Below are 24,487 nucleotides of genomic sequence, written 5' to 3'. Positions count from 1 at the left end.
TGCCCCTGCCAATCAATGCCACCTGCCAGTGCCAACCAGTGCCACCTTCCGCCACCTGCCAGTGCCATGCCAATCAGTGCCACCTGCCAGTGCCAACCAGTGCCTCCCAGTGCCACCTGCCGCCACCTGCCAGTGCCACGCCAATCAGTGCCACCTGCCAGTGCCACGCCAATCAGTGCCACCTGCCAGTGCCAATAGTGCCACCTGCCAGTTCCAAACCAGTGCCACCTGCCAGTTCCAAACCAGTGCCACTTGCCAATGCCTGCCAGTGCCACCTTCCAGTGTCAACCAGTGCCACTGCCAATAAGTGCCACCTGCCAGTGCCATTGCCAATCAGTGCCACCTGCCAGTGCCATCTGTCAGTGCCAATCAGTGCCACCTGCCAATCAGTGCCACGTGCCACCTGCCAGTGCCACCTGCCAGTGACAGACAGTGCCACCTGCCTAAGCCAACCAGTGCCACCTGCCACAGCCAACCAGTGCCATCTGTACTGAGGACATCAAGTGTGTGGTAGAGTGACAGGAGCAAGCAGGGAGGTGTGGAGTGGGTGAGGTTTTTTTTTTTTTTAAATCGGCCTAAAATATCGGCCACAAAAATCGGCATCATATATCGGCCATCGGCCGCCCCGATTTCTAAATATCGGTATCGGCATTGGCCAGAGAAAAACCCATATCGGTCGACCTCTATCCAGGACGTCTTTTTGAACTGCACCCAGGCACCGCAGAGGGGGAGGCGCCAAAGAGCTTTACCTCTCCATCTCTTCTTTCCTCTCCACTGCACGCTGCTGCAGCCCAGAGAGAGAACAGAGCAGAGGAAGGAGCGGAGGAAGGATCCGCTCATCGATCTGCCCACCTAGGCATTGACGATCGACCAGAGCCCCAAACCAAGGTCCTGCTGCCACCTCAGGGCGGGAGATTGTGTTGTATGTGTCCCCTGTCACTAGGCCTGTATGGAAGGCAGGAGGAGAGGACTCGGGAGGCAGATGATCCTGACTGCCAGGAGAGGTGAGTGAGCATCACACTGAGGCAAAGTCCTTAGTGGGGTGACTGGGGTAGAAATTTGTGCAGTGTGGGGGGTATTTTATGCAGTGTGGAGGGTGATTGTGCAGTGTGGGGGGTAATTGTGTAGTGTGGGGGTAATTATGGAGTGTGGGGGGTATTTTATGGAGTGTGGGGCTAATTGTGCAGTGTGTGGCTATTTATGCAGTGGGGGGGGTAATGCTGGGGGTTAATAATGCGTTTGCTGACACCAGTGCTGGGGGTTAATAATGCGTCTGCTACCACCAGTGCTGGGTATAGTATAGTATATTATTGCTGGTATAGTTTATTGCTTTTGAAGTTTTAAAAGTTTGCATGCGGCCCCCCATGGGATATGAAAACTTGTCATGTGGCCCTCAGGCAATTTGAGTTTGAGACCCCTGCTATAAAGGGAATAACTCTACCCCAAGGTCACTATATTGACCACTTATGTATTTATACATACAGTAGTACCATGGATTACGAGCATAATCCGTTCCAGAAGAATGCCTGTAATGCCTGTAATCCAATCCCTCGGAGGCTTGAATCCTGCTCATCTTGAGACAACGCTCACAAAGCGAGTCAGGATTTAAAAAAAAACAGTTTGTATTGCGAAGCGCTTGTAAACTGCGTTACTCACAATCCGAGGTTTTACTGTATTGTTCCCCCTTAATCTCCTCTTCTCAAGAGAGAATACATTTGGTTCAGCTAATCTTTCCTCATAGCTGAGCTCCTGCATGCCTCTTATCATTTTGTTTGCCCTTCTCTGCACTTTCTCAAGTTCTCCAATATCCTTTTTATGAACTGGTGTCCAAAACTAAAAATAAAAAATATGAATTAAACATGCAAAAAAGACACCATCCAATTGTCATAAATCCTAGTAGTGATACTTGTTCATTCTGCCCACTTGCAAAAGCCACAGCAATATCTGAAATAAAACTTGGCAAGCTGCATAGAGGGGTTCACAGGGCTTGGGACAATATCATAGCTTGCAGTGTATTCCATATGCAGGCTTTACCCGTGAACTGGTATCTTCAATAAACTTCTTAAATATACCCTTACATGTGATAAAATGTTATACCGGGTCTGCCTCTATACCCATCCAAAAGTTGAATGAAGACATGTTAATTCCTATAGAGGGGTTCACAAAGCTGGGGGACACTATCACAGCTAGCAATCCTTTCTACATGCACTGGTAACCAGCTTGCTTCAAGAATCGATGGGCAATTAAAACAAAGAGACCCATGCCACAAAGCAAAAAGTGCAAACTCTATCTACAATATTATTCTGGCTGTCATTTCCCATACAGTAGCAATAGAGTGCAAGCAAAGGGGAGTAGAAGGCAAAAAGATAATAACAATACAAAAGAAACCACCGTTGGTGTTCTTACTGACAAGGGGTCTAGGCTTGAACTTTCACACAGCTCCAGCGACCACTTCCAGGATGCTATCTCCTACACTGACACAGGAAATGTGTTTCCTGGGTGCCACTCTCTTTTTCAAGCCTACATACACATTCACTACTGGGGTTTTAAGGAGTACTCTATAGCCATGGAAGGAGGGGGGACATGAATTATTACATCTGCCATAAATGGTGCAATCAAATTATAACCAAAAACAAATAATGGACAACAATATAAATTGCAACAAAAATAACGTATTAGCAAAAATAAAATAAAACAAACCAGGCACAATATTAAGTATAAAGAGGCACCCTGACTAATGCTATAAATTTATAAATATTACTAAAATATTACAAAACAACTGGATTAAACATACAAACTAGCCTATGAAATGTCTATTATCAATTATGTTAGAACATGCATAATATATATATAATAAAAACATATACAGTATCTCACAAAAGTGAATACCCCCCTCACATTTTTTTAAATATTTTATTATCTCTTTTCATGTGACAACACTGAAGAAATTATACTTTGTTACGATGTAAAGTATTGAGTGTACAGCTTGTACAACAGTGTAAATTTGCTGTCCCCTCAAAATAACTCAACACACAGCCATTAATGTCTAAACCGCTGGAAACAAAAGTGATTACACCCCTAAGTGAAAATGTCCAAATTAGGCCCAATCAGCCACTTTTCCTCCCTGTGTTGTGTGACTCGTTAGTGTTACAAGGTCTCAGGTGTGAATGGGGAGCAGGTGTGTTAAATTTGATGTTATCGCTCTCACTTTCTCATACTGGTCACTGGAAGTTCAACATGGTACTCATGACAAAGAACTCTGAGGATCTGAAAAAAAGAATTGTTGCTCTACATAAAGATGGCCTAAACTATAAAAAGATTTCCAAGACCCTAAAACTGAGCTGCAGCGTGATGACCAAAACCATACAGCAGTTTAACAGGACAGGTTCCACTCAGAACAGGCCTCGCCATGGTCGACCAAAGAAGTCGACCATGGTGAGTGTACATGCTCAGCATCATATCCAGAGGTTGTCTTTGGGAAATAGACGTATGAGTGCTGCCAGCATTCCTGCAGAGGTTGAAGGGGTGGGGGGTCAGCCTGTCAGTGCTCAGAACATACGATGCACAATTCATTAAATTGGTCTGCATGACTGTCGTCCCAGAAGGAAGCCTCTTCTAAAGATGATGCACAAGAAAGCCCACAAACAGTTTGCTTAAGACAAGCAGACTAAAGACATGGATTACTGGAAACATGTCTTGTGGTCTGATGAGACCAAGATAAACTTATTTGGTTCAGATGGTGTCAAGCGTGTGTGGCAGCAACCAGGTAAGGAGTACAAAGATAAGTGTGTCTTGCCTACAGTCAAACATGGTGGTGGGAGTGTCATGGTCTAGGGCTGCATGAGTGCTACCGGCACTGGGGAGCTACAGTTCATTAAGGGAACCATAAATGCCAACATGCACTGTGACATACTGTGACACTGTGACATACTGAAGCAGAGCATGATTCCCCTCCCTTCGGAGACTTGGCCGCAGGGCAGTATTCCAACATGATAACGACCCCAAACACAACTCCAAGATGGCCACTGCCTTGCTAAAGAAGCTGAGGGTAAAGGTGATGGACTGACCAAGCATGTCTCCAGACCTAAACCCTATTGAGCATCTGTGGGGCATCCTCAAATGGAAGGTGGAGGAGCGCAAGGTCTCTAACATCCACCAGCTCCATTATGTCGTCATGGAGGAGTGGAAGAGGACTCCAATAGCAACCTGTGAAGCTTTGGTGAACTCCATGCCCAAGAGAGTTAAGGCAGCGCTGGAAAATAATGGCGGCCACACAAAATATTGACACTTTGGGCCCAATTTGGACATGTTCACTTAGGGGTGTACTCAATTTTGTTGCCAGCGGTTTAGACATTAACGGCTGTGTGTTGAGATATTTTGAGGGGACAGCAAAGTTACACAGTCGTACAAGCTGTACACTCACTACTTTACATTGTAGCAAAGTGTCATATCTTCAGTGTTGTCACATGAAAAGATATAATAAAATATTTACAAAAATGTGAGGGGTGTACTCGCTTTTGTGAGATACTGTACATATTGATTTAAAATGCATATATAAATAAATGTTATGTATAAAAGCAAATTCATACATTTCCAGGTCCTTATTTAGACCTTATGGGGTCAGGGTGTTCAATTTGTATATCCAGAACATTTATTGATCGCAAAATCTCTGAAATCTCTCTGAATCTGTGGGGATCATTTTAACTACAAAAAAGCAGCTTTTATTGTATAAAATAATATGGGACAGTGTGGCCAAAGGAACCATGCTCAACAAATCTCTGGTGTACCCCTACTCCTTTTCTGAGGTGTCTTTTAGTTGGCCTACAAATATATAATATGTTGCAATGGCATATGAGGCTGTAGACTATTTGATCATTAGAGAAGGTGATAAAGTTATTGCTAAAATATGTCTAACTGATGGTCAGCAAGTTTAACATTTACAGGTGCCCATAGTGGGATGGATAATATTCCGCACAGTATTAAAATAACATTTCCAAAGTTAAACAGACATTTATCTAAAACACCATCCAATGTCAAAATTTATTAGATTGTATAGTATGTATCAATTCCAGTGTCCATCACAACCCCATTGTTAGTCAGTGATACACATCTATATTTATATTTTTAATATCATTTATTATAATTTTTGAACTTTTTCCAATTTGCTCTGAAAGAGACATAAACTCTTCTATTGGTTCTAGAATGATATTGAATATAAGGTATACAGGTATACATATAAGTTTTTTATTGTATGACTATAAAGGAGAGGGTTGCCGTGCCGTACAGCCAATCCCATGAATAAGTCATGATGACGAAACGCGTCAGTCGTGGCTGTATGGCAACCATCTGACGTCAAACCGGAAGTGACGATCCGAGTCTGATGAGTCAGTGAGGGTGAAATACAGATCGTACACTGTGGGTCCGCTGTGACCACAATATACCACCACTTTCTGATAGGAGGATTGTTTTATGCTTACTTTATTTGGATCTATGTGAGTGCAATAGTTGGAGATTTGCTTTTATTCATTAAATTATTTTAAACATTATCACACTATTGGAGCACTTATTTTATTTTCATGTGGAGAGATCTTTTTGCATATGCATGGTTGGATATCGGTGGGATGATTTAACCCTTTGAGGGTAAAAGTGTATGTGCCGAGCATGAGAGTGCAAGGCACCTAAAGCCGGTGAGTGCGTTTCTTAAGGGGAGCGAAGGCACTTTTACATGCGGTGTGTGGTGGAAGATCTGGAATATTACAACTGCTATAGAAAGATGTTTTTGAAGTCACGAATTCAAAATTTGGATTATTTTATGGACTTTAATTTGTGTCGCTTCTGTCATTAATGTTTACAGTGACTTTCACTTGTCACAGATTGCTAAAATATACTTGACTTATGCTTTCCATAAAAAAATTTTGACCGAGCTCTATGAAATGACAAGGTAGGCACTTGGGCTTTTTTGCACCAAAAAAATTCTGTTATCAAACAGTAATTTGTCTGTCCCGCTAACTTATTTGGAACTATTCTATTCATAATACTTCAGAATATTTTTTTATAAATGATATTAGGTAGTTTCGGTAGTTCAGTTTTTGAGGATGTTGCTTTGGTTAATATAATCCGATTAATTGCTACAATTTTTTTCTAACCTACAAAACTGTCCTTTTGGAATGTTTATTTTCTATAACAGGTGGTGGCAATTCTTGTAATGAAGATAAGAAATCCCCCCCCCCCCCCCCCGTGGGCTTAAAATGGGTTTTTGTAATAATCCTGTCCCCTTCATGGGTCAGTTCCAGATCTAAAAAGATTGACTCTTGCTTACCTACCACATGTGTAAAGGCTAGATCTAAGTTACTATTATTACAATATGCCCAAAAATGTATCATAGGTTCCCTGCTTGGGGTGCCTTTATGTCAAAACAAGCATAAAGCGCCTTTGCAGCGCATGACAAAGAGTGCAATTTCTGTGCAGCTTGCCATGCGTTTGGAAACAAACAGATGTGAATGGAGCCTCATTTTTCTTGTGCAAATGCATCAATTTCACTTTCAAGCCTTATTCACTCCTAGCGTAGTGGGAGCGCATATTTTTTGTCTTGTTTTTCTCATGACACACATAGTGCAGCCCATTGATTCCAATAGGTCGCCCTACATGTGGTAAAGTAGCTCATGGGCCATTTTGGTATGTTGCAGTTTTAACCTTTGTACTGTGCATTTTGTTGCATTCATCACTTGTTTTTTCATGTGGCAAAATGTGCATTTGCTTCTGTGTTTGGTGTGCCGTTAACAATTATTGGCACCAAAACTAGTTATTTTTAGGTGTATAAATGTGGCCATACACTATACAATTTGATTGTACAATGTCTGTATGATTTCCCTTAGATTTACCAAAACTATATAATAGGAGGACACACCATCAATCCAATCACTCTGTATACAATCAGGCAGGCTCTTGCACTACATAGTTGATGGTAGAACTAAAAGAGATTGTACAATCATATTGTATAGCGTATGGCGAGCTTTACAGAACCCTGGACATGCTTCTTCTGTTTTCAATACCACAGCTCTGTCCACATAGGCTGTTATTTGATCACTCGGCTCCTGCACACTCTGCCAAATGAACAATCCATGCAAGAGGAAATAAAGGTAGAGAAAAAAAAACAATGGCTGTGTATTATTGAGAACAGTGATCCCTGATTGATTACATAGGAAAACCTTGTACCTGATGAAGGGATCCTGCACGGCTCTGAAATGTTGCACTTGTTCTTGTGATGTGATCTTTCTGCAATAAAAGCCCTTGAATGACATTTGAGGATCCTTGGTGTGCTAGAGACTATATGCAATTATCTGCGATGTTTCCAGTAACCAGCTGGTAGTCGCTACAGCACCCACTATTAATAAGCTTTGTTTCCAGGAATGAGTGCGATGGGAATATAGACAAGACTGCTTTTGTGTTTGGTGTGCTATTAACAATTATTGGCACCAAAAGCACAACTAGTTATTTTTAGGTGTATAAAGGTGGCCATACATTATACAATCTGATTGTACAATCTCCTTTAGATTTACCAAAACTATATAATAGGAGGACACACTAGCTATTCAATCACTCTGTATCCAATCAGGCAGGCCCTTGCACTACATAGTTGATGGTAGATCTAAAGAAGATTGTAAAATCAGATTGTATAGTGTATGGTGAGCTTTACAGAACCCTGGACATACTTCTTCTATTTTCAATGCTACAGCCCCGATCCACATAGGCTGTTATCTGATCACTCAGCTTCTGTGCACACTGTCAAATGAACAATCAATGCAAGATTAAATTAAGCTTGAAAAAAAAAACAATGGTTGTGTATTATTGAGAACAGTGATCCCTGATTGATTGCATAAGAAAACCATGCACACGGGGAGGTGGGTAGTAGTGATCTGCTGGAAGGGGAGGGCAGCTCCAGGGTGTGTACTAATCAGGTCAAAACTAGAGCTCTGATTCACATAGGCTGTTATCTGATCACGCAGCTCCTGCACACTCTGCCAAATGAACAATCTATGTGAGATGATATTAAGGTAGAAAAAAAGAATGGCTGTGTATTATTGAGAACAGTGATCCCTGATTGATTGCATAGGAAAACCATGCACCCAAGGAGGTGGGTGGTAATGATCTGCTGGAAGGGGAGGGCAGCTGCAGGGTGTGTGCTAATCAGGTCATAACTAGAGCTCTGATTTACATAGGCTGTTATCTGATCACACAGCTCCTGCACACTCTGCCAAATGAACAATCTATGTGAGATGATATTAAGGTAGAAAAAAAGAATGGCTGTGTATTATTGAGAACAGTGATCCCTGATTGATTGCATAGGAAAACCATGCACCCAAGGAGGTGGGTGGTAATGATCTGCTGGAAGGGGAGGGCAGCTGCAGGGTGTGTGCTAATCAGGTCAGCTAGTGAACACCTTCCTGTGCCTTAACAGTTTTCACATCCCACGGTCTGCCCAGGAAGTAATGGAGAAGGTTTTTTTTTATACAACAAGCTAAGGGCTGTGCAGGATAAATAGAAAGCTTTTTTTATTTCCGCAAAAGAAGTACATTAATGGTATATTGGTACATAGAGGAGCTGGAATAAAAATAAAGTGAACTTAGCCTTTAAAATAAAACTATAGGCACAACTTTTTTTATTTTGGATATAGTAAGAAAAGTCTGTTTACTTCTTACCATCTGTGTCCCATATGAGAGAATTCCCATCACTTCCTGTCCCATAGCCAATACAGGAAATGAGAGGAAATCCCCAAAAATTGAGGGAGTTCCCAGGGGACCCCCAGGTCACCAGAGCTAGCGTCCCCATTGGAAGGTTTCCCCTCTATTACTTTTCTGAGGACAAACCAAAATTTGGGATTTTTTCTTCTACTTTCACTTCACAATGAAAATGGTAAACAGGACAAAAAGAAGGGGTTGAATCTCCCTAATGAGGGGAACAGAAAGCAATTAAAACTGAAAGGGGTTCTAATCCATCTCTACTCCAAAACTGAAAAAAAAAAAAAAACACGTTTTGCCTTTAGTTTTGTACTTTAAGTTGCATGCACAAAAATGAAAATGCTAGCTCATTTGTGACTTACCGAATATCTTGTTTCTCAAGCAGGAGTTGGTAGGTAGCTATTTCTCTCTCCAAATGTGTTGTAACATGCATTAGGGCCTTATAATCTTCATTCTGGCGCTCTTGCTTGTCTCGTACTTGAGACAGGTTGCCTTCCACTTGGTTGATTAGCTGCTGTAGCTGTGAGAGCTGGGAACTGTAGCTGCCCTTTTTTTCAAATATTGTGCTTTCCAGGGCCATTTTCTGTGGTCAGGGGAAAAAATCTGTTAGTCCTAAAATTTGTTTGGTCATGTCCATTGTCCAATGCCCAGACTTGATAAGCTACAATCTAGTTGGAGATTTACATTCCAAGGATACCATTAGATTTCTTGCACCCAAGGTTAAAGGGTTACTAAACGCTCGTTTTTTGTTTGTTTTTTTAAATAACAAACATGTCATACTTACCTCCTCTGTGCAGCTGGTTTTGCACAGAATGGCCCCGATTCTCCTCTTCTAGGGTCCCTCAGCGGCGCTCGTGGCTCCTCCTTTTCTCGAGTGCCCTGTCGGAAAAGCACTCTCCTTTGGGACACCTGTATGGGTGCGCTCCCGTGTCATGCTGCTGCGTCTATTGATACAGACAGCAGGACTTGGCCCCGCCCCCCGACACCCATGTCATTGGATTTGATTGACAGCAGCAGGGAGCCAATGGCTGTGCTGCTTTCAATCTATCCAATCAGGACATGAGACACTGGTTAGAGCTAGTGTGCTCATCCCCGGGGTGAGGTAAAAAGGGTTCAGGTAAGTAAAACGGGGGGTCTGAAGGGCTGCTGCATGACGGAAGGTTTTTCACTTTAATGCATAGGATGCATTAAGGGGGAAAAACAGGAGGGTTTACAACTGGGGCAGCACAGTGGTGTAGTGGTTAGCACATTCACCTAGCAGCAAAAAGGGTCGCTGGCTTGAATTCTGACCACAACACCATCTGCCTGGAGTTTGCATGTTCTCCCTGTGTCTGTGTGGGGGTACTCCAGGTTCCTCCTACACTCTAAAGACATGCTGGTAGGTTAATCAGATCCTGTCTAAATTGGCCCTAGTATGTATGAATGTGTGTTAGGGACCGTAGAGCAGTGGTCTTTAACCCTGTCCTCAGGGCCCACTAACAGGCCAGGTTTGCAAGATAACTGAAATACATCACAGGTGATATCATTTGCTGCTCAGTGATTGCAGTATTCTAGTCGGCATCTCCCCAAGGTAATACATAAAATCTGGCCTGTTAGTGGGCCCTGAGGACAGGGTTGATGACCACTGCCTTAGAGTGTAAGCTCCTTGAGGGTAGGGACTGATGTGAATGTACAATGTATATGTAAAGTGCTGTGTAACTCCTTTGAGCCTACTGTACTATAAATTTGATCAATTAAAGAATTGGGACGCCTGCCTATACACACACATGAACTTTAATGGCATCCAGTCTTAGTCCGAAGGGTTCAACATTGAATTGGCTCACCCTTTGCAGCTATAACAGCTTCAACTCTTCTGGGAAGGCTGTCCACAAGGCTTATTAGTGTGTCTGTAGGAATGTTTGACCATTCTTCCAGAAGAGCATTTGTGAGGTCAGACACTGATGTGGACGAGAAGTAGCAGTCTCTGCTCTAAATTATCCCAAAGGTGTTCTATCAGGTTGAGGTCAGGTCAGGACTCTGTGCAGGCCTGTCAAGTTCCACCACCCCAAACTCGCTCATCCATGTCTTTATGGACCTTGCTTTGTGCACTGGTGCGCAATCATGTTGGAACGGGAAGGGGCCATCGTCAAACTGTTCCCACAAAGTTGGGAGCATGAAATTGTCCAAAATTGAACCCTACGGACTAAGACTGGGATGCCATTAAAGTTCATGAGCATGTAAAGGCAGGCGTCCCAATACTTTTGGTAATATAGTGTATGTGCAGGGGCAAAGAGGGTGGACTTTAACCACTTGACCTCCAGAAGATTTACCCCCCTTCATGACCGGGCCATTTTTTGTGATACGGCACTGAGTTACTTTAACTGACAATTGCGTGGTCATGTGACACTACTGTACCCAAATAAAATTGATGTCCTTTTTTCTCACAAATGAAACTTTTTTTTGGTGGTATTTGATTACCTCTGCACTTTATATTTTTTGCGTTATAAACAAAAAAAAAAGGCAATTATGGAAAAAATAACTTTTTTAACTTCCTGCTATAAAACATATCCAATAAAACATTGTAAAAAAATCTAATTTGTTCATAAATTTAGATCAATATGTATTCTGCCACATATTTTTGTTAAAAAAAATCCCAATAATCTTTTATTGACTGGTTTGTGCAAACTTTATAGCGTCTACAAACTATGGGATATATTATTTATTTTTTACTAGTAATGGCGGCGATCGGCGACTTATAGCAGGACTGTGATATTGCGGCAGACAATTCGGACACTAACTGACATGTTTTACAATTTTTGGGGATCAGTAACACTAATACAGTAATCAGTGCTAAAAATATGCACTGTCACTGTACTAATGACATTGGCTGGGAAGGGGTTAACATCAGGGGCGATCAAAGGGTTGATTGTGCACTTAGCCTGTGTTTTTCCAAAGTGTGGGAGGTGCTTTTACTAGTGGAAGGCATGGATCCATGTCCCTGCTTTGCAAGAACACAAGATCAATGCCTTCCCCACTGACAGTACGGTAATCTGCCTTGTTTACATAGGCAGACCACCGTTCTGCCTCTCTGCTGGATCAGTGGCGGGTGCCGGCGGACATCGAGTCTGCCGTATCTGTCGATTGGCTCTCGATGTGTGTAATCATAGGTGTAAATGCCCGTCCCCTACCAGGAAGAGCCAAATCACATATATATATACGTGATCTGGCGCAGAGATGCCGCCCTGTAGCAGTAAAACTTCTAAAACCCTAGGCCCTATAGGCCCTTAAGTGGTTAATATCCACATGTCCATGGGTGGTAGAGATCTCTGTGCTGGGAGTGTGCTTTCTGTGTGCTCCCAGCACATTGACCAAGCTGTGAAAGACTGCTCTTAGTCCACAATGATGACTGAGAGTTGGCAGGACAGTTATATATCTTCTCAAACAAGCCCCACCATTGATTAGTAGGCTAAGTTTATTTTGTACCATGCTCAGCTGGCTCTGTAGATCTATTTCCAAGGTATGAACGGTCCTCTTTAATTCTATGATCTCACTTTGATGAGTAGGGAGCTGTTCTGAAGATTTAGATTCAACGTCGCATTTCAGTTCTTCACTCTGAAAATACATAAAGGGTCCTCATTTACTACCAATAGTCATCTTGTCTTTTATTGCAGTCTTTCACCATGTTTTCTTACTATTGATTGTTGCAAATGCCTGTTGGCATGAGGAAGCAAAAAGGCAACAAATAACCCTAAACCCAATTGCATTTTTCTTCAATTGCCTTACAGTTTCTCAAATAGAAATAGCTTTAGCTGCAATACTCACCTTCTCTCTGGTGATGTCCCTTGAAGACTAAATTTGCACTAAAGCCTAGTACACATGGCCTGATTGTCTGGTGGCATCGGCCGGTTCAATAGAAACCACCCGACATTCGTCCCGTGTGTACTGCAGTCAGTCCAAACAAGGTCTTCCGATTGGAGTGTTCTGGCGGGGGATGGGGCGGGTAATCACAGTGTTTTGAATTCACACTACAATGCTGTAGAAAACTGATTTTTTCATCATTAAAGAGAAGCTTTGATCAAGTTCCAATAAATTAAAAGTATTCAGCTACAAAAACTGTAGCCACTGATATTTCTTAAACAGACACTCACCTGCCTAGGAATCCAGCACCGTCCTCACCCAGCTGGTTCTTTGCCGGAATGTTAACTGTGGGAAGATGGCTGTGACTCCTTGTAGCTTCACAGCTGGCTTTCCACTGCACATGCGCAAGCAATGCTGCACCCTGTGAATGGTCCTGCAGCCACCTGGGATCTGTGACGTGTCCCAGAAGGTTGCTGATGGGGGGACTGAACTTTCACTTGGGTCATCTAGGCGGGTGTGGGAAGTGGGAGCGGGTACCTACTAAAATTAGATACCCACCTCCCCCCAAAATACATGAATTATTCTAAATAAGGTGGAGGAGGGGGAGGAAGAGCAAGAGTGGAACGTCCACTTTTAGTTGAAGTCCTGCTTTAAGGACTGCTAATCTCTAGATAAGAAATTTGTGAAATACGGCTCTATGCAACTCATGACCACCTTAGGAAACATCTAAAGCCGTGTACACACGGGCGGACTTTTCAACATCAAACGTCCGACGGTCTTTCTGACGGACTTTTAACGGAGTTACGACGGACTTTCGGATGACCAGACTTGCCCACACACGAACGGACTAAAGTCCGTTCAAAAGTCCGTTGGTATGAACGTGATGACGTACGAAGGGACTAGAATAAGGAAGATCATAGCCAATAGCTGCCCTTGCGTCCTTTTTTGTCCGCCGAACTAGCATACAGACAAACGGATTTTTCAACCGGACTCGAGTCCGTCGGAAAGATTTGAAACATGTTCCAAATCTAAAGTCCGTCTGATTTTCGACAGAAAAAGTCAGCTGAAGGTCCGATGAAGCCCACACATGGTCGGATTGTCCTTCGAATTCACTCCGTCGGGCCAGTCCGGTTGAAAAGTCCGCCCGTGTGTACACGGCATTAGCGATATAAAAATAATAACAAACACATGAAGAGAGGAGGCCTCCAGGGCAGGAGGGGAGGTAAACTGGGGGGCGGCAAGCAGAAGCAGGAATTGGGCTTTAAACCTTAACTTGTGTGTCTATGGCGATAATCATTTCCCATATCCCTGTATGTTGTGTTCACTAAGATGCAAGTCCAAGAGTCTTTTAAAACTATCAATACTCCCTGCTCACGCCACCAATTGTGGAAGAGAGTTCCACATCCGTATTGCCCTGACAGTGAAAAACCCCCTACGCAGCTTAAAGTTAAACCACTTCTCTTGCAATCTCATTGTGTGGCCCCATGTCCTCTTACACTTCCTGAGACTGAATAGTTTTCTTCCTATGCTGGGATCACCATTGAGGTATTTGTATACCACTATCATATCTCCTTTCAAGCGTCTCTTCTTCAGGGAGAATAAGTTTAGTGCTTGTAGCCATTCCTCGTAATTGAGGTCCTCCAGTACTCTTATTCATTTTGTTGCCCTTCTCTGCAATTTTTACAGTTCCACCACATCCTTCCTGAGGATTGGTGACCATAACTGGACTGAATACTCCAGATGTGGCCGAATCAGAGTTTTCTAAAGTGCCAGGATTATAGTTATCTCTGGAGTAAATTCCCTTTTTATGCATGCCAATATTCTGCTGGATTTGCTTGCTGCAGCTTGACATTGCTTGCTATTGCCCAGTCTGTCTTCTACCAGGACCCCCAAATCTTTCTCTTTCCTGGATTCCCCCCAGAGGTTTTCCCCCTAGTGAACCTCATTAGCCATGTAGTTGCCCACCCCATTATTTTATTCAGGTCTTCTTGTAAAGTTTCTATATCCTGATGTGGGCTAAAGATCATTAATATATCAATAAAGAGTATACCTGTCAGCTGCCCAAAGTTCTTGTTAGCCCCTTTGTGATAGAAATAAAGTTAAATTATTTTTTTAAATATACACTTACCTTTTTTACTGGGTAATCCTAAATAGGGATGAGCTTCGAGTTCGAGTCGAACTCATGTTCGACTCGAACATTAGCTGTTCGCAAGTTCGCCGAACACCGAACAATTTGGGGTGTTCGCGGCAAATTCGAATGCCGCGGAACACCCTTTAAAAGTCTATGGGAGAAATCAAAAGTGCTAATTTTAAAGGCTTATATGCAAGTTATTGTCATAAAAAGTGTTTGGGGACCCGGGTCCTGCCCCAGGGGACATGTATCAATGCAAAAAAAAGTTTTAAAAACTGACGTTTTTTCAGGAGCAGTGATTTTAATAATGCTTAAAGTCAAACAATAAAAGTGTAATATCCCTTTAAATTTCGTACCTGGGGGGTGTCTATAGTATGCCTGTAAAGGGGCGCATGTTTCCCGTGTTTAGAACAGTCTGACAGCAAAATGACATTTGGAAGGAAAAAACACATTTAAAACTACCCGCGGCTATTGCATTGCCGACAATACACATAGAAGTTCATTGATAAAAACGGCATGGGAATTCCCCAAAGGGGAACCCCGAACCAAAATTAAAAAAAAAAAAAATGACGTGGGGGGTCCCCCTAAATTCCATACCAGGCCCTTCAGGTCTGGTATGGATATTAAGGGGAACCCCGGCCAAAATTGAAAAAAAAAAATGACGTGGGGTTCCCCCTAAATTCCATACCAGACCCTTCAGGTCTGGTATGGATTTTAAGGGGAACCCCGCGCCAAAAAAAAAAAAAAAAACGGCGTGGGGTTCCCCCAAAAATCCATACCAGACCCTTATCCGAGCACGCAACCTGGCAGGCCGCAGGAAAAGAGGGGGGGACGAGAGTGCGGCCCCCCCCCCTCCTGAACCGTACCAGGCCACATGCCCTCAACATTGGGAGGGTGCTTTGGGGTAGCCCCCCAAAACACCTTGTCCCCATGTTGATGAGGACAAGGGCCTCATCCCCACAACCGTGGCCGGTGGTTGTGGGGGTCTGCGGGCGGGGGGCTTATCGGAATCTGGAAGCCCCCTTTAACAAGGGGACCCCCAGATCCCGGCCCCCCCCCTGTGTGAAATGGTAAGGGGGTACTTACCCCTACCATTTCACTAAAAAACTGTCAAAATAGTTAAAAATGACAAGAGACAGTTTTTGACAATTCCTTTATTTAAATGCTTCTTCTATCTTCCTTCATCTTCTTCTGGTTCTTCTGGCTCTTCTGGTTCTTCCTCCGGCGTTCTCGTCCAGCATCTTCTCCGCGGCGTCTTCTATCTTCTTCTCCTCGGGCCGCTCCGCACCCATGGCATGAGGGGAGGCTCCCGCTCTTCATCTTCTTCTTCATCCTCTTCTCTTCTTCATCTTCTTCAAGCTTTTTTTTTTTTGTTTTTTTTTTGGAGATGAACACATGGAAACAGGAGGCCCCCTTGTGTTTCTTTTTCTCCGGTATACTGGAGAGTTGAAGGTGGCAAATCGTTGGAATAGCCTGATCATATTAGAGCACATCTTTTCCCTGGAGTAGCTGTGAGGACCGCACACAGTAGAGGAATGGAAGCACACTAGGTTGAACATCACCTGCCCTGGGACACCCACTCTGTCGCTCGGTACCCCTGCAGGGGTGATCATCTCTGGTGAGTGGGGTATTATTGGGGGGTGAGCACCTCAAAGTCACCATCTTGATTGAAAGGCACAGAAGTCACTGTAGTGTGTCCCCAAGGATGAAATAAACAGCAATTATACTTGAACTTTGTCTTCTCCACCTGGTCATTAATATATGATCCCTTGCATGGACTTTTTAGAAGCTAATGATTGCTTATCATGCACTTATAGAACTGGATTTTATGGCTGCTGTATGCTTTTATATATTCGCATCTAACTCATAGGGAGTTTGCTAATAGGGTGTCATAATTAAGTTTTTTTTTTTCATGGTTCATAATTAAGTTTTTTTTTTTTTTTTTTTTTCTTGGTTCACAAATGCCATGGTGTCCCAATACTTTTGAATATTGGAGTAATCCATGACCCTAGTTATTAATTTGTATATACACATGGTAACGGCAACACGGATACCACAGTAGCACTACATACACATATAAATAATTATTTTCTATCACATAATTCACATCACTCTTGGCGCCATCTTGTCCCAAAACTTTTGAGGAAATATAATATTTTGTATTTTTTCTATTTTATCACAGAGTTCACTTTTATCTTTACACTCTCTATTTTGACATACGTATCTACCCCACCGGGGGGATTTTATTTATTTATTAGTGTCTCATGTACTGAGGTTACGGTTTTTTGTTTTTTTGTTTTTTTTTGTTTTTTTTGGTTTTTTGATTTTTCGTTTTTTTGCTCTTTGGTTATTTCTGAAAATTCTGTGAGATTGCACTATGGACACATAATTTTATTATCAGGGTTCACTTACCACACTAGTTTATAGCACCCAATCAATTAGAGGCCAGCGCCATCTTTATTCCCATACCATTCACTTATTAAATTACTTCAGCCTGCAACTTCTTTTTTTCCTTGAACAATACATATCCTCATTCATTGGTGTTAGTGGTATAAAAATAGTGTAGATTTTAGCAATAACTATCTCTATTCAATGGTGCTTAGTGATTACTTACATGAACACATGCTTCCCTCTCTCCTCCATCAGGCCAGAACAACACTCTGACTAGTGGGCAGGGCTGACATCATTGGATGCTTGGTGCTGGAATGTACAGAGCACACATCACCCATCTGCCACTCTAAATAAGATATTGCTGTGCTGCAAAGGAAGGCTCCACAGGTGGCAAAAGAAGCCCCCATGGCCAATCAGCTGAACACCCCTGATTTAAAAAATAACTTACATTTTATCTTCTAGCACACTTAATTTACGTTTCCATTTATTTACATTTCATGAGAAGTGCAGGCTGTAGGTTGCCATTGGTGATTGTGTTAAAATTCTAGTCCCCTGCCTAGTGGTTGTCACTGACTTCAATACTTCTGAGTCACAGACCTACAAAAAGAACAAGGCAAATCAGAGAAAAGTCAGAATTGCTTATTTCTATATCTGTTCCAGGTCAGTTACTCAGAAAGCACTATAGCCAAGGCATAATAGCCAGTCAACCAGAATCTTCAGATGAAGACAGCGGCAGTGGCAGCTCATATATTTTTCTCTTGATGCTATTGAACTTTACAGCACAATACTTTCTATAAAATACAAATGACACACTTACCTTTGCCAGGAACCATTTTTCTGCCTCTGCTTTGTTGCTCTCCATCAGATCTTCATATTGCTCTCGAATTTCAGACAGGATTTTACTCAGGTCTGCAGACTGGGGGGCTTCCACTTCCACAGTGACTCTGGCACCCAGCTGGCTATAGAGGCTGTTCACTTTCTGTTCACATACAAAGAGGAACAATTATATAATTGTGTACATTTTGGTAAAATGATGGGATTATTCAGTCATAAAAGCTATGATATGCAGGGTGCCATACCCCTAGCAACCACCTTTTCTGAGTTGCAGTCAACAAAATACAATAACTAAAGGGTTGTTAAGGGTTGAGATGAGTCCCATAGCAGGGAAAGCATTAGGGCAGTCAGCAATAAAAACCTGACATGCTTTCTTACTCTATCCAAAGCTAAAAAAAATGTTTAGCAATACACACAATATGAAAAGTTGTTTGAAACTGTAGATATGCAACAAGAGATGGTCAAGGACCACAGCATGCTAGAAGAGATAGATAGGGACTTCACACATGCTACAAGGAATGGTCAGAGATGGTGAACATTCTATAGCAGCTGCTGGAAAGTGGGGAATTGCTGCCTGCTAGAGGTCACAACTATTACAGTCCCTTTTAAAATTAATACATTTATGTTTCCTACAGCCCCATTAAAAAGCATACTTGATATTTATCTAAGCAAAAACCATTATAAAAAATTAGATGGAAAAAATAAAAAGAAGAAAGGGGTGGACAGCTCTGAGATAGTAAGGAAGTAGCCAAGGCAATAGCTACTAGAACCCAGTGTTAAGAATGTTCCTCACCTACTCTACCTGATGGCCCAGCTTGAGTAGGCACCTAAGTAAAGAAAACACTAACTACTGTCTACGGAATCCACAAGGGTTGCACAGTAAATACCAAAGGGCCACATGTTTGGGCATTATAGTATTAGGATATTGCTATATAGTATTTCCCAAACACTATTACTCTTTAATACAGTACATCTTCATTGGCCTTCTTCTTTTGAAGCAAGTCTTGCTGGAGATGCTGATGATCAATGTCTAGATATTTAACTTCTTCCTTGATTTTTTCAAGCTCATTACGCAAATCTTTCAAATCCATCTCAATGTCAGTCCTAAGTTTGTACTCCATCTCATACCTAGAAAAAATGAAGGGCTGAAATATATTTAAAAACTACAGGTTATCATTAAGTATTATTATATACTTTATAGAGGGACAAAACACTGTATCAACAAACATATGTGGACAGTTGGACACCCCTCAAAATTATAGAGTTCTGGTACACAGGTCTAGGAAGGCATGATTTGATGCATTTGGTGTAAAGGAACGTCCATAGCCCTTAACTCAAACCCTAGTGAAGACCTTCAAATGAACTGGAACACTGATTGTGAGACAGGTCTTTTCAACTCACATTAGCACTTGATTTCACAAATACTCTTTTGGCTTAATTCAAATACACATTCTATAATATTCTGGAAAGCCTCATCAGAAGAATGGAGACTATTATGGGGGGGGGGTAACATCATAATAATCTCTATGGTTTTGGAATTGAATGTCCAACAAACTTATACACTGTAGGTGTGACTTTTGGGTCTCCACAAACTTTTGGCCATATAGTGTATGAGGTTCTGGTTAAGCAGTTATAAAGATAGTTGTCTTAATTCGTATATTTAATTATTAGTGATAAGCCACACAGCTGGTTTGGGGCAGGTTTGGTGAACATTACTAAAGATAAGGACCTGAATCCGAACCCCACTGAGGTTAAAAGGAGTCAAATGATAAAAAATAAGGCCATTTCCCAGGCTAGTAGTAGTAAATTGTAAAAATAAATGGCATGGGGGGGAGTTCTAATGAACTCTGGTGAGTTTATCCTAAATGAAGACCTGATATAGATGTTAATGAGCTGAAAGTCCTACATTCAAACAAAAGCCTGAACAAGCAAAGTTTGGCCTGAACCTTTTTTCAGAGCTCATGCCTAATAATATAATAATAATAAATATAAAAAAATAAAAAATATAATATAATAAAAATAATCTAAAACAGATTGAAAATACTTTAAATTCCCACCATTAGATTTAGTAATTTCTTCAAGGACAGAAAACTCACTTATTGTGAAAATCATCTGCAGCCAAGCGAGTATTGTCAATCTGCCGAGTAAGCCTTGTGTTCTCCATGGTGCATCTGAAAACCTAAATATAACATTATTTTTATTCCTATAGTAATCACAAATACTTTTACATTTATTTTTTTTTTTTATTATTTTATACATAGAAAAGAAAGTAGGCATTGGGCATGGACCTCAATCACTGTTCCACACGGAATATATGAACTGTAATCACAAAGTAGAGAGTCCTTTATCAAAACACAAAGTCTTGTGAGAAATCCAATACTTTAGCAGCGCTCCTGTCAATCATTTAGAATGTGACTGGCATTCATATGTGGATCATATGAGATACAGAAAATTGTGACAAATGGTGATGAGAGAGTTCTTTTGGTGGGTGAAGATCCTAGTTGACATTTAATAAGCATGCACCATACACCAAAATCCACACCACGTAAGTCCCGTTCCCCTAGGGGTTTAAACTCACCATCAAGCAGTTAATCACACACCTTGAATAATCAAAGATATCATTCAAATGGCAAGGTAAGCTCGAACAACACATCACTTCTGCGTTCCTTAACTCCTTCAGATCCGAATGACGGCTACAGCGCAGATCTACTTTGCCAGGAGGCCGTCAATAGATGTCCTTCCCTTTGCGCGCGCAGTGCACACCCCCCGCAGGGGGGCACGCCCGCTGTGAGCACTGAGTCAATGAGAATCCTGGCCCCTTACCACACGATCAGCTGTCAGCCAATGACAGCTGATCACGTGATGTAAACAGAAGATCGGTCATTTTTTTTTTTCTGTTTATGCTGACAGCGTGAGGAGAAAAAAAAGCCCATCACCGGCTTCAGTGCAAGGGAAATCGGTCCCGAAGAGGAAGCGGGAAGCCGCCTCATCTGTGCCCACCAATACCGCCTTCTAGTGAGACCTGCCAGTGCCCACACAGTGCCACAAATCTGCATAAGTGCCAGCAATCAGTGCCACCTATCAATGCCCACGAGTGCCACCTATCAATGCCCACCAGTGGTGCCAATCAGTGCCTGTTCAGTGCCACCTAGCAGTGTTGCCTATCAGTGTCCCTAAGCAGTGCCGATCAGAGCCCATTACTGCCACTCATCAGTGCCCATCACTGCCACCTATCAGTGCCCATCACTGCCACCTATCAGTGCCAATCAGTGCCAGTTATCAGTGCCACCTATTAGTGCCCTTCAGTGCCACCTATCAATGCCCTTTAGTGCCGTTCATCAGTCCCACCCATCAGTGCCACCCATCAGTGCCACCCATCAGTGCCCACCATTGCCACCTATCAGTGCCCACCAGTGCCACCTCATCAGTGCCCACCAGTGCTGCCTATTAGTGCCCATCAGTGCTGCCTATTAGTGGCCATCAGTGCCGCCTTATCAGTGCCCATCAATGCAGCCTATCGGTGCCCATCAGTGCAGCCTATCAGTGCCCATCAGTGCAGCCTCATCAGCGTACATCAATGAAGGAGAAAAATTACCTGTTTGCAAAATTTATTAACAATTATAAAAATGGTGTTGTATTTTTTTTTTAAATTTCGGTCAACAAAAAATAAAAAACCCAGAAGTGATCAAATACTACCAAAAGAAAGCTCTATTTGTGGGCAAAAATGATAAAAATTTAATTTGGGTACAGTGTTGTATGACCGCGCAATTTTCGTTCAAAGAGTGACAGCGCGAAAAGCTGAAAATTGGTCTGGGCAGGAGGGGGGTTTAGGTGACCAGTAAGCAAGTGGTTAAGCTTCTAAATGTAACGCTCGCCGAACTGGCATGTCGAGAAGTCTCCCTACAGCTGCTTTCAATCCTATTTGCAATTTAGCAATGACAGTGCAACATGTACACATTGGCAGGAGATGGGTCACAGTGATGGATGCTATTCTACATCATTGGAAGCTGTGATTGACATTGAAGTGGCCCTTGTTCCTAAACATTGAGACAAGGTTCTTTCTAAGGGGGAGGGGAGGCATGTGGCCTTGGCCTGGTCTTGTACAGGAAGGGGAGGGTGCACCCTCACTACCTCCTCTTTCATGGCCACCCAGGCTGCATGTCTAGATAATTGTCTGGTTAGAATACTAAGGGGATCCCCATACTTTCCTTTTTTTTATCTTAATTACACCATTCAAACTGAAAGTAATACAATCGAAGTGCTGCTGCCATATATAAAGCTAATTGTAAAAAAGAAATAAATTCCACAGCCAAATATTCTATATATGTATATATATATATCTACACTGTCCCTGAGACTGTCCTTGAAAATTGTACTGTTCTGTTATACCACGTGCAACTTAAAGACATCCCCCAAGCAAGTTATTTGATTTGTTTATTTTTGAATGTTGCTTTTAAAGCTACATAAAAAGACACTTTGCCATTTTTTATTCAATAGCTGATCTTTTAGCCTTGAAAATGGCCAGAATTTAGTATCAAGATTAGCCATCCATACATTTCAGTGGAGCCTAATGCTAAGTTCAGGTTTTGTGGACTTCATACTAAGTTTGAAGAACCTCCCATGGACCAAACCTCCGTTGCTGCTCAGCAACTGTGGTCAGTTTGTTCCTCCTTGAAGAGAGTTCATTCATCCCTTCTGGGAGCTATTCTTTCGTGGTGGCCACTATCCCACTGACACCAATTTATTGAGGGGCTATTCTACTTTGGAGGGGACATGATTTCACTGACACCAATGATTTTGGGGCTATTCTCTTATTATATGCGTATAAACTTTTTTTTTCACTATTGGGGCATTGAAACTTTTGAGAACAACTGGTTCAAATCACTTTTTATTAAAAAAAATGTTTTTAACTTTTTTCATTATGTTTCACATCTCAGTGCAGCTGATCCTCTACAACCTTTTTCAGACACTTCCTGTCTACATGCACTCACTCCAGCCCCAGCTGCACATCCTTGCTATGGACTACAGTGGTCTATGTGTGTAAGTACTGCATGTGGCAAAGTAGGGCTACAACCTGGAGTCAGTTGTCACCTAAATCAAGATGTGCCCGAACAAGTGACTTTGCCTGAACAAGGAACTTTCATGTCAGGAATATCAGGTATTATTTTAATGAGAGCTGCAGATTTAAAGAGGTTGATAACTTTAAAGATCAGCAACACTGAGCTGCAAAATAGGGTGAAAAAATTAAAAAATTCATGGTAATTGTTTATGATATGCCATGCTTTAACAAACCAAATGTCATCAAATTAGCATTTACATCCACTTTAAGGTATTCATAACAGTATAAGGAGAAAAAAAATTACAATAAAGAAAATTCAAAAGTTCCTTTAGTAAAAAATAATCACAATGATGGTAAATTTGAAGTGTTGGCTTGGGAGATACAGTTCAAATTAGTTTTAAATGAGGGTAAAACTGTATATATTTATACTATAAAGTTATTCCTAAAGCCAGCTGAACCATATGGGGATAGTTCCCAGCTATCCCTTGTTTTAATCCATCCAAAATAGATAAACCTTATTGTAACTAGCAATCTTAAGAAACCTTTTGCCCCATTAGGAGCCAATAATACACACTCTAGAGGTTTTGTACACTTGTATAAACCATAAATTTTAATTTTTGGAAAAAAATCTGGAAACATCTGAAAATGTCTAAAAATAAATGTAAAAATTACCTTTCTTTGAAGTTCTTCCATTTCTGCAAAATAGTGACTGAAATCAGGCAACATTTGAGGATGATTTTTGTCATACCAGTCTCGGATCTTCTTCTCCAGATTGGCATTTTCTTTTTCCAAAGAACGTACCTTCTCCAAGTACGTTGCCAATCGGTCATTAAGAAACCTCATGGTTTCCTTCTCATTAGTGGTAAGCAAACTGTGTTTTTTGGATTCTCTGTTAAGTATGACTTCTTTGCCAAAATTACTATGTGTAAGTCCAAAGTTAGATCCATGGTTGAATGAATGATGTTTGGTGATGGTGGGACTTCCACTAGGCTTGGCCTGAAAACTAATGGGCCTCCAGGTACCAGCATTGTTATCTTTGCGAAACCCTCTGAGACTAAGCGAAGTTATTTGGCTAAAGATGTTACTCCCTTTATGTTTTCCAGTTTGGTTCTGCTTATTGCTGTTACTCATTGTGTCAGTGTAGTGTATATTCTATCTGGCAGGTTTGACAGTACAAAGAGTGTATTTACACATTTAAGACCTCTTTTAAGAAGCATGGCAAAGGGCGTTGTGAACTAAGCTTCCTATTCTTTACAGGCCATATAATATAATAATTTCCCTTCCTCATCCAGTAAGAGGATTTGTCAGAGAATGTAAAAAAAAGCATCTAAGAACATGGGGGCGGCTAGTTAGCCTGTAGACATTTACAAGGTTTAGATGTAAGTTACATTAAGAGATGCTTTGACACACCTAGCTAAGCAAAAAAAAAATCACTTTTAAAGGTAGCTGAATCTGGTAACACACCTTGTAATAATTTCCTTAATTGATAAAGTGATT

General features: G+C 41.7%; 1 protein-coding gene across 1 annotated transcript in view; it reads right to left on the bottom strand.

Moving 5' to 3' along the window:
• Nucleotides 1-24,121, bottom strand: part of LOC141113344 (keratin, type I cytoskeletal 19-like) — a 30,127-nt gene extending 6,006 nt beyond the window's left edge. The window contains exons 1-6 of the mRNA XM_073606404.1: nucleotides 23,663-24,121; nucleotides 20,028-20,110; nucleotides 18,903-19,059; nucleotides 17,915-18,076; nucleotides 12,201-12,329; nucleotides 9,101-9,321 (exon numbers count right to left, since the gene is read on the bottom strand). Coding sequence (XP_073462505.1) covers nucleotides 9,101-9,321; nucleotides 12,201-12,329; nucleotides 17,915-18,076; nucleotides 18,903-19,059; nucleotides 20,028-20,110; nucleotides 23,663-24,121 — 1,211 coding nt within the window. The remainder of the gene's footprint in view (nucleotides 1-9,100; nucleotides 9,322-12,200; nucleotides 12,330-17,914; nucleotides 18,077-18,902; nucleotides 19,060-20,027; nucleotides 20,111-23,662) is intronic.
• Between the last annotated feature and the right edge of the window lie 366 nt (nucleotides 24,122-24,487).

Source organism: Aquarana catesbeiana, linkage group LG12 (assembly GCF_042186555.1).
Source record: "Aquarana catesbeiana isolate 2022-GZ linkage group LG12, ASM4218655v1, whole genome shotgun sequence".
NCBI classification, from domain to species: Eukaryota; Metazoa; Chordata; class Amphibia; order Anura; family Ranidae; genus Aquarana; species Aquarana catesbeiana.
This window is presented reverse-complemented; position numbering and strand designations above follow the sequence as displayed.